General features: G+C 44.1%; 2 protein-coding genes across 2 annotated transcripts; both read left to right on the top strand.

Moving 5' to 3' along the window:
* On the top strand, nt 1–2325 carry pus3 (pseudouridylate synthase 3). The gene is made up of 6 exons (XM_076760304.1): nt 1–421; nt 564–841; nt 920–1103; nt 1333–1442; nt 1576–1748; nt 1893–2325. The coding sequence occupies exons 1-6, from the start codon at nt 5–7 to the stop codon at nt 2162–2164; spliced, it is 1434 nt and encodes a 477-aa protein (XP_076616419.1). The 5' UTR covers nt 1–4; the 3' UTR covers nt 2165–2325.
* Nucleotides 2326–2717: 392 nt separating this feature from the next.
* On the top strand, nt 2718–6902 carry dcakd (dephospho-CoA kinase domain containing). Its single transcript, XM_076760812.1, has 5 exons — nt 2718–3035; nt 3770–3881; nt 4400–4603; nt 5264–5351; nt 5622–6902. The coding sequence occupies exons 2-5, from the start codon at nt 3770–3772 to the stop codon at nt 5905–5907; spliced, it is 690 nt and encodes a 229-aa protein (XP_076616927.1). The 5' UTR covers nt 2718–3035; the 3' UTR covers nt 5908–6902.
* The last annotated feature ends 2933 nt before the right edge of the window (nt 6903–9835 follow it).

Genomic DNA, 9835 nt, shown 5'->3' with positions numbered 1-9835 from the left:
CAGCATGTCAGAGGCTTTGATCGAGCGAATAAAAGAGCTGGAAGCAGAGCTGGAGAAGCTCAAGTCCCAGCTGAAAGAGAGCAGTGACGCTGGAGGTGACATGGAGCTGATGTCCAAAGCATCTGCTCATGAAAACAGAGACTGCAGACCTGACTGCAACACGAACAGCCGCCAGAAGGGTAAGAAAGCAGGCAAAGAGCGTCCTTTTGACTTCTCAGCCCACCCTCGGCGCCATGTGGCTCTGCGGCTGGCGTACCTGGGATGGGCCTACCAGGGGTTTGCAGTTCAGGAGAACACAGACAACACCGTGGAGGCCAGACTGTTTGAAGCTTTGCTGAAGACACGGCTGATTCAGGACAGACAGAGCTCCAACTACCACCGCTGCGGTCGCACTGATAAAGGAGTCAGCGCCTTTTCCCAAGTGAGTTCACTGAGACTCATTTATCGTACTCCAAAATGAAACCAAAGTAATACAATTTCCTGCATACACGAATGCTTCGACCCCCTCTTTCTTGTAACTGTCCGTACAGTGTTTAAACTAAAACCTTGTCTCTTCTCCTCAGGTCATAACCATCGATTTGCGCTCCACACAGTTTTGTGGAGGACTCGGCGTCACACTCCCTGAAAATGTTGATGCTTGTGCCAAGAGTAAAGCACCTGTCTCTGAGCTTCCATATGTGAAGATGCTGAACAGAGTCCTACCCCAGGACATCAGGATCTTGGACTGGGCGCCAGCAGCAGAGGGCTTCAGTGCGCGCTTTGACTGTCAGTCCCGCACGTACCGGTACTACTTCCCCCGGGGATCCTTGGATGTGGCGTTGATGGCAGATGCTGCAAAAAGGTGAGTAAAGACGCAGCATGACAAACACTGAAGTCGCAGTCACAGGTCTGATTTAAGGAGCTCTTTGACGCCCAACAGGTATGAGGGCACTCATGACTTTCGCAACCTGTGCAAAATGGATGTGGGCAACGGCGTCCTGCAGTTTGAGAGGACCATCTTGTCGGCATCAGTCAAGCCTGTGCAGCCTCAGCACATCTCCAGCACGGACCAGTATGACCTCTTCATGTTTGAGATCAAAGGACTCGCCTTCCTTTACCACCAGGTATCAAGAGACATTAGCTCTGCCAGTTTTTACAGCTCTGCTCAACAATAAGCTCTGTTCATTTCATATAAACTGAGTAACAATAAAAATGTTTTTTAATGCAAAGTTTCAATAGCAGCAAGACTGGTTGCAATTTAGATTCAATGTCTTGTGGAGCTAATCTCTTTCATAATGTGATTATTTTGATTCATGACATTTGCGGTGAATTTCCTGTTGTGTTATGCTGCAGGTACGATGCATGATGGCACTGCTTCTCCTGATAGGGCAGAAGCTGGAAGCCCCAGAGATAATTAATCAGCTGCTGGATGTTCAGAGTAACCCCAGGAAGCCTCAATACAGGTGAATCGACTGCTGTTGAAGAGGCTGTGCGTTGTCAGGTTTTTTCTTTTTGTGCAAGCTAAACGAATAATCGTAACAATAAACAGTTGCTTCAGTGTGAATCCTTCCTAAACATTTCCCTTCTTGTCTCCAGCATGGCAGTAGACTACCCACTTGTGTTATACAACTGCCACTTTGAAGGTTTGAGCTGGAAACAGGAGCATGAAGAGGTGAGCCACGTCCTGTCTGCACTGCAGCAACACTGGACCCAGAGTGCGGTCAAGACTCATGTCCTGCATGGGATGATCCAGGGTTTGGAGGCTGTAGGTGAGATCATCAGACTCTGCCATTTTCAACTTTACTATGTTAAGATTCATCATTAACCTGATAACTGGTTTACTGTTTATCCGGATAACCCGGATCTGTTTGGATAAAATGGATGTAAATTGTGTCACTTCTCTCCGCCCACAGGTGGAGTATCCTCTGACCATTGCTGGCTAGTAGAAGGCAGCAGGCAGAGGAACTACCGGCCCCTGCTGGAGCGGCCATGCTGCGAGAGCCTGGAGTCCAGGATAAACCATTTTGTCAAAAGGGGCAGGCTGGAGAGGGAGGAAGGGGAGAACGGAGGTGAAACGGTCCACAGAGGGAAAAGGTCCAAACATTCCCACAATTCCTCCGGTCTGCCTGTTTCTGCAGGGATGTCGTCATCAAAAGAAAATGCAGATCAGGACGCAGAAGATTGATCGTTTCTCACAGGAGAATGGACTTGCCAAAGTTATTTTTGCTCATGGGGGAACACTTACATTTACATTTTATTTCAGGAAGCAAATGTATCTTTTTTTATTTCATAATAACAGTATCTTACATCTTCATTCATGCAAATAAACACGTTGTGTAGAAAGTGGCTGTCGTCAGTGGTGCAATGTACGCAAGTACAGTTACTCAATTTTAAGACATCTGTACTTCAGTATTTCCATTTCATGCCACTTCAAGCTCTACTCCACTAGATTTTGGAGGTAGATTATTAATAGAAAACATACATAAACTAATAACTTGTGATGAATTTTACTTTTGGTAATTCTACTTTTGGTACTACAAGTATATTTTAATGCTAATCTTTTTTTACAAATGTAAAATCTAACTTTTTGTTACTACTTCTACTCTAATAGAGTAATTTTACAATGTGGTACTACTTGTCAAGTGAAAAACCAAATATTTCCTCCACCTCAGGCTCTTGTACTTCAAGTTGAACGGGAATGACAGTAGCAAACCGGAAGTACCAGTCGGAAGAATTTTGAGGTGGCGCTCGTTAAGCTAAGAAGCTAGATCGTTAGCTGTCAGCTGAGTACAAGTCAGAGTTACAAACAGCGATATCCAGCAACACGGCCGTCTCCAACCTCTTCGTCTGACTGTACGTGTTGATAGGACGGGGCGGAAATGGCTGCGGCGTCGTGTGGCTGCCTGTTTGCGGTCGCTCTGACCTGATCAAGACTTGTGCTAACGTTAGCCTGTTAGCATCCCAGGTTGTTTACTGCACCAGCCCCACCACTGTGGGTCCGCACGGATTTCCACGGCACATTTCACTTGATTTAAGGAGTACCACACGTCCGCGAGGTAAAGATTAAACGCATAACGAGTGTGTTTTTGTGGATAACAACAAAAGTTTGTCTTTCTCCCCACTGTCTGAGTTGAGTCCGACGTTCAGGAGCTGCTAAGCCTCGTCAGGGTTTACCTTGACGTTTAGTTAAGAATAAACCTGAAAGCTGATATTCTACCAGTCTGACAGTTTTTACTCTCGGTAGCTGCTGAAACAGAAAATCCACGAGCCGAGTGCAGCTCAGCTCCTCCACAGCAGGGGGCGTGTTGTTAAACCTGATGACAGCACTAATGAAGGCTTTAAAATACTCCTCTCCTAAAGAAACCTTCAAATTATACACCTAAATATATCCAGATATTTATTCTATTATTAGATTTGGTATTTGTTATGTTAGGATTTTGCTTAATCTTTTTATATGACAACTTTTATTGGCATTATTGTGTGTGAATATATACATAATATACTGTGGATCATTTACATATGGCCTGTTTATTTTTCAGCTTCATTTCCTTTTGTATGTTGTCACCTTTTGTGAGAAGTGACATTTTTGTGTTTGATATTTTCCTGTTTTTTTGATTGCTGTTATATACAAACAAGCCGAGCTGTAGCTGATCGACAGGTTTCATTTTATGCCACCATCACAATTTGTGTTTTTGTTTACTTTCTGTGAGTCAGCATAAACCGTAACACTTGAGTCGGACTTTCCTGACATTACTTAGATGCGTCTCTCCCTCCGTGTCTGTGCTTTAAGATGTTCCTGGTGGGGCTGACAGGAGGTATTTCCTCAGGGAAAAGCACAGTGTCTTCAATGCTGCGGGAGCTTGGATGCCCCATTATTGAAGCTGACGTCGTGGCCAGGAAAGGTTGGTGAATATCTCTCCCCTCAAAACTATTCACAGTGGCAAAGTCAAAACCGTCATGAGGCTGAACTCCTCTCCAGGAGACAATCTCTCAAATAAAGTCTGATGCGGGAGCTGGGATTCGCCTACATGCCCCACATCGCCGATGCTCGGTGTAATAACGTTTATTATCTCCTGACATGGACATAAAGAGGCCGGGCCTGTAGGAGGTTCGTTAAGACAATCGCTTGGAGAGAGAGCATGAATCACGGCGGCTGTCTCGGGCTGACTGCAGGGATGATGCTTTAGTTATGCGGTGAAGATAAGGTCACATAACTAGGTGAACAGTCACAGCTGCATGTAGGAGAACATAAAAAGCATCTGACTAATGATTAAAGTTTGGGTGGTTCGTGAGTCTGTTAGAAATAGATTTAAATATCTGCCTGTCCATTTTCTGTAACTCCATGTGCTACAAGTTTGAAATACGTTTCTTATTTGTCACGTTATTTATTACCTAAAACAATGCCTTTTCTCGAGAACAGTTGTGGAGCCGCACACTCCCGCCTATTCCCGCATCGTCTACCACTTCGGGCCGGAGGTCCTTCTCGAGAACGGGGAGATCGACCGGAAGATGCTGGGTCAGCTCATCTTCGCCAGCGAGGAGAAGAGGAAGCTCCTGAATTCCATCACGCACCCGGAGATCCATAAAGCAATGCTCAAAGAGATCCTGTTCTACTTTCTGAGAGGTGAGGGAGGAACGGAGTTTGGCTCAGTTATCGGTTAACAGGGAAGAAGGAGGGTGAGTTACTGAAAGCGAGCCGAGGCTGATGTGCAGTGCAGCAGTGGGCATTCGGGTTTTAGGCTGTTTCTCCCAAAGCTTTATGAATTGCTAGTGAAATGTTTCAGAATATTCCCCATTTTATCAAGTCGAAGGTCATTTCTACAAGCAGATACCTGCATGATTCTGCTAGTTAGGGACAAGATTTTGTTAAGCATCCTGGTTTCCATCTGAAAGTCAAGTTGCTAATCAGACCGGCCGCGGCAGAGGAAGTCTTGGCTCTCGGATATCCTCTGTCTACGCTGGAGGCCCTGGAGCACTGGCCTTTGTCCCCAGGGGCTAAATCATTGTCAGATGATATCTGATGGGCTCAGAGATTGGGCAAAAGGTGAAAGGAACTGCGATAAAAGGAATAAATAGTCGCTGCTTGCAGATCTGTTGCCTTATCTTTCAAATATGACTCCCACTCGCTACATCAGGTGCCTTAAAATAATCGTCTCTCCCTTGTTGAAAAGTAATTAACTTCGTCATGTTACCAGTATATTTGCGATGTTAGAGTGTAAATGTGTTGACGCTAATTGATTGTGTTTCACAATGCTTCCCCTCCTCTCCTCTTCCGTCTCTCCAGGGTACCGCTATGTGGTCCTGGATGTGCCCCTCCTCTTTGAAACCAGACGTCTCACTCAGTTTCTAAACCACACTGTGGTAGTTTACTGGTAAGACCACCGCTCACTTTGCTCCACTCTCCCTCATCACTTTAGAGTTTTATTCTTAGATTGGTTGCTCACAGGTTTCCTATTTAAATCAGTGAATATTTGGAGGTTTGTTTTTGACAGAAATGGGCCATTAAGCCCTGTTTTGTGAGATATTGGTTACCTCTCTCCATCTCTCTCTGTGTCTTATTAGTGTGACTCACTGCCTCTGGATTTTTTAACAAGGCGCCCTGGCTGCACCATAAATAACCTCCATTGTCTGTTCCTTTTCAGTGACCCTGCCACTCAGCTATCGCGCCTGATGCAGAGGGACGGCCTGACCCAGGAGCAGGCCGAGCAGCGCATGGCTGCGCAGATGCCGCTCAATGAAAAGCGCGGCTTGGCCAATCATGTTATCGAGAACTCGGGCAGCCGCGAGGACACCCACCGGCAGGTCCTGCGGTTGCACACAAAGCTGGAGGACTCCATGGACTTCCTCTTAGTGAGGGTCATTGCAATCGCAGCCACTGCTGGTCTGGGTGGGATACTGCTGTATGCAGCCAAGATACTTTTGTCCTAACAGAGGAGAGGTGAGGGGAAGAAGGGGGTTTTTGGCCCAGGTCAAGAGACGAGGGTGTGAATAGAAGCAGGAGAAGGCATGTCGGGGGTGCTGGTGCAACATAGTGTGAGATTAGTTTCATTGCACCACCGCTACAGTTCAGAGGTGTGACATGCTCCGTTTGCAGTTAACGCTGTCTTACATTATTGACACAACATGCACTGACAAATGTGGTTTGGTGTGAAGGGTTTCTACGTGCAATTTCAGCCGATTTTACTCAGAGACACTAAAACATGAAGGCAGTACCACAGAGGCTCAGTCGCTCGATAAGCTGCTTTCAACAGCGATCAGTCTGCGGCCTAAAAACTTTTCATTTTGGTGCAACTCATAACTAACACCAGTAAAAACAAAAAAAAAAAAGGCACAGCTGACAGTTGTACAAGCTAAGAGATTTTATTTTGTTACACCTTTTACACCTTATGACTTTCTCCAAATTAGACATTTTGGGTGATTTGTATAGATTGTAAATACAAACACCGGACAGTAGAGAGAGACGTGAAAGGCTGTACATATTTAACCACTGTAGATGTGCAGGAGTCACTGTGGGGGTTGTATGTTGTCTGTCACCTCAGTTTTTAGTACAAAATGTCAGAGGTGTCCCCGGCCATGAATATTTTAGGTAATAAGTAGAAATGCTGTGTAGGGACGATTCGATGCTTACAGAATATGCTATGATTGTATATTACTGACCTGTGTAATGAAGATCTATGAGAGAATGTATCTGACAATCCATTTTTAATGGGAACAGCGTGAATTTCCACAAATTAACAGACTTTATATTTATCACTGTATTTTCTTACACTTGAAGCTCTCGTCTGTAAATACTAAGCCTGTGATTTTTGTTTTTTTTTCTGTTCACACTCACTTGTAACTGAAACAAAACATTTGTAACATTAGCTGCTTTAATGAGCTGTAAATGATCCAGTACTACTGTTTTAAAGAAACCACAACTGTCAGACGGTGCGAGCGTTTGGAGTTTCTGAACATTTCAAGCCCCCCCCCCCCCACTTAAAAAGGAGCTTTTCTTCTCGTTCCTTCCCTCGGGTGTTTGAGCTCCGCCGTGCAGGCGGATGATTCTGCAGTTTGACTCTAGAAGGCTGTTTTTAGATTCATCTGATGAAGGGGCAAAGTTGCTCTGTGCTCACTTTAAATCTGAGTTTAGTACTAATATGTACAAGCAGAATTGGGTGAAGTTCCAATTCATTTGGAAGCCAGTCCTCGTCCAATGACAGACTGCCCCAGTGTGATTTGGAAACTTCAAATCTCCTGTGTACATATATTGAGAATAGACTTCACAGTGAAGGAGGAGTCTAGTTTAACCTCTTTTATATATATATATTTGCATAATTATAGATTCTGGATTTCTCAATTATGGAGAAGGATTAGATGTAATTTTAAGAAGTTTTCATCTTCAAACAACGTTCATCAAGATATTAGTCAAAAGTTAATTAATTTTAGGGGGGGTTAAAGGAGTGCTCCAGCAATTTAGCACTGGACTTTGAGGGATTTAAAGGACAGATCTGGAAAAGAGTGGTCATAACTGAAGCAACAGGAGCCAAGATATCCTGACTTTTAGTCATGAGTATGAAACCACTGGCTCCTACATTTCCCATAATGCATCTCAGCAGTGCATCTGGTCGTTAAACCTTCCCTGGATGGTAAAGGCCCTTATCTTTGAAAGCCCACACCTCCAGTTTGTGATATCCTTTGTGTTGAAAATCTGAAGTCTGAGGCCCAAACTGTGGTAACCCTGATGACATCACTGTGACATCATCAGACACCACAGAGGAGAAGTCAACAGATAATGGTATGTGTAATTGATTTTTACTAGAAAGTAGTGAAAAGTGTCTGTTTCTGTTTATTACATTTGAGAACCAGGAACGATTTGACACTTTTGCTTAAAGATGAAGCCCCAAAAATGATTGAAATGTCAAAATAGTGCAGATTAATCTCTGCTGACTAACCAGTCGACTACTCTTCGCTGCTCCAGTCCCCGAACTAATGAACAGAAATCATGCTGGCTGCCATACTGATACTCAAATGCATCAACTTCCAACCAAAGATTCTTGGTCAAAGACGTTGACGTAATCACATCCACCAGGAAAATGTGTTAGTGACAGCACTTCAGGAGAAGAAAATAATGAACTTATATTAATGGTCAGTTGTGATGTCCTTGCTCTTGTCCACATTAGAGCTTAGGCATGAAAACCGGGGCCCACAGGCAGGCGTGGTGACATCATTCTGGCACTGAGGTCCCACTAGCCTGTGTGGCTCACTTGGCTCCGTCTAAAGCCCCCACTGGTCTGCTCCTTGTTTTTATCAAGCCGCTGCAGAATTAATGCAAAGTGACTCGGGCTGCAGTGGGCGGTGGGCAGTCAACCAAGGCTGTATGGCTACACATTTGGATACCTATGTAGTGCACAAAATCACAGCCACAAACACAATGTAATCTTTTGCACACTTGAAGAATGGTACATAAAACTGTGTACATAATACACAGCCACACTGTAACACAATCAGCCCAGGGTCCTGTCATTCGGAGACATGGTAAAAAATTAGGTCTATTCTTAGGTTGCCTTAAAAAAAAAAAAAAAAAGCTGGCTCTGCCATGATCCACGGGGTAACATGCTTTACTGGGCAGCCAGCTGTTCAGCAGAGATTTTCAAGTGTTCCTTTTCACAGTCTCTTTCTCAGACACAGACAGAGGCCAGATGCAGAGCATGGAAGGGAGACTATATCTGTACCAGCAAGTGTGAATGCCCCAGGCAGAGAACGGTGGCAAAGTCTCAGTCTGAATATAAATTGGGTTTAATTCTGAAGGTGTCAAGCTAAAAGGTGAAAGTTTTAAGCTGCCTTGTTGCACTTTGTAAAAGTGCATGGATGCAGGCACAACCCGCCGCTTTATTGTGTGATGTGGGTCCTCTCCGGGAGCAGAGCAAATAATTTTCTGATGGCAGGGGGTAAAGACTTCTATAATCTCACCATCATGTTCAGAGAGTTGGCCTACGGCACCACAGTGTGTCGACATTTTGGAATCTCCTGTCTGAGTGGTTTTTCATCATTTCCCCCGCCTACTGCCGTCAGGGAAGGTAAAACAGCTTGGGCAAAGGCAAACAAAATAAATAGCTTTGCACCAAACCCGGCCGCAACTCGGGATAATTGACAGTCTGAATTAATTTTCAATAACCATTGCATTAGTCAGGCTTGTTTTGAGTTTTGAATTGTTTACTCAAGGGGCTAATTGTTAATCACCACAATGAAAGTGCGTGCCGTCCCAGAGGGTAACAGGCTTTCAGTATTCATCAGGGGTTGTTAAAAGCAATTCACTTGTGCCATTCTAGTGAATTATCAATTAAAATGAGGCATTCGCAGTTGTAGACACATTTTAGTATTTATGTACTGTGTGTGTGTTTGGAGGAGGGTGACTGGTGTGTATGTAAGAGTGAGGTCTCAAATCTGGCTTGGATCTAAATGTTAAGTCCTTGTAATAATTATTATTATTTTTGCTTATTCGACTAATTAGACCTTTTTTTCAGGAGTGTGCGGATGTGAACAGCAGCTGGTACAGTTGGATGAGCCAACTTACAACTTTATGATTCTTATTAGTACATGAATTTTGCTCCAACTTCGTCTAATCAGTCAGAGAGAGAAAACACCTGTGTGGGCCTTAAACAGAACTGTCTAACAGCCATAAACTAAAATTTATAGCTTTAAAAAAGTTTATAGCTAATTTGTGTTTCTTTGTAAGTGACCCAAAGTACAATGAATGGTGCAAACATCCATCAAGACATTTCCCCCCTGTGTATCTGCAGTGTTTGATTACACACTTTTGTGGAAAACATCAATAGGAAATGCATTTGTTTCGCTTGCTCTGAACTCAAAAGCTCCA

Source organism: Chaetodon auriga, chromosome 20 (assembly GCF_051107435.1).
Source record: "Chaetodon auriga isolate fChaAug3 chromosome 20, fChaAug3.hap1, whole genome shotgun sequence".
Taxonomy (NCBI): Eukaryota; Metazoa; Chordata; class Actinopteri; order Chaetodontiformes; family Chaetodontidae; genus Chaetodon; species Chaetodon auriga.
The sequence above is the reverse complement of the archived record's forward strand: the minus strand, read 5'-3'. Positions and strand labels throughout refer to the sequence as shown.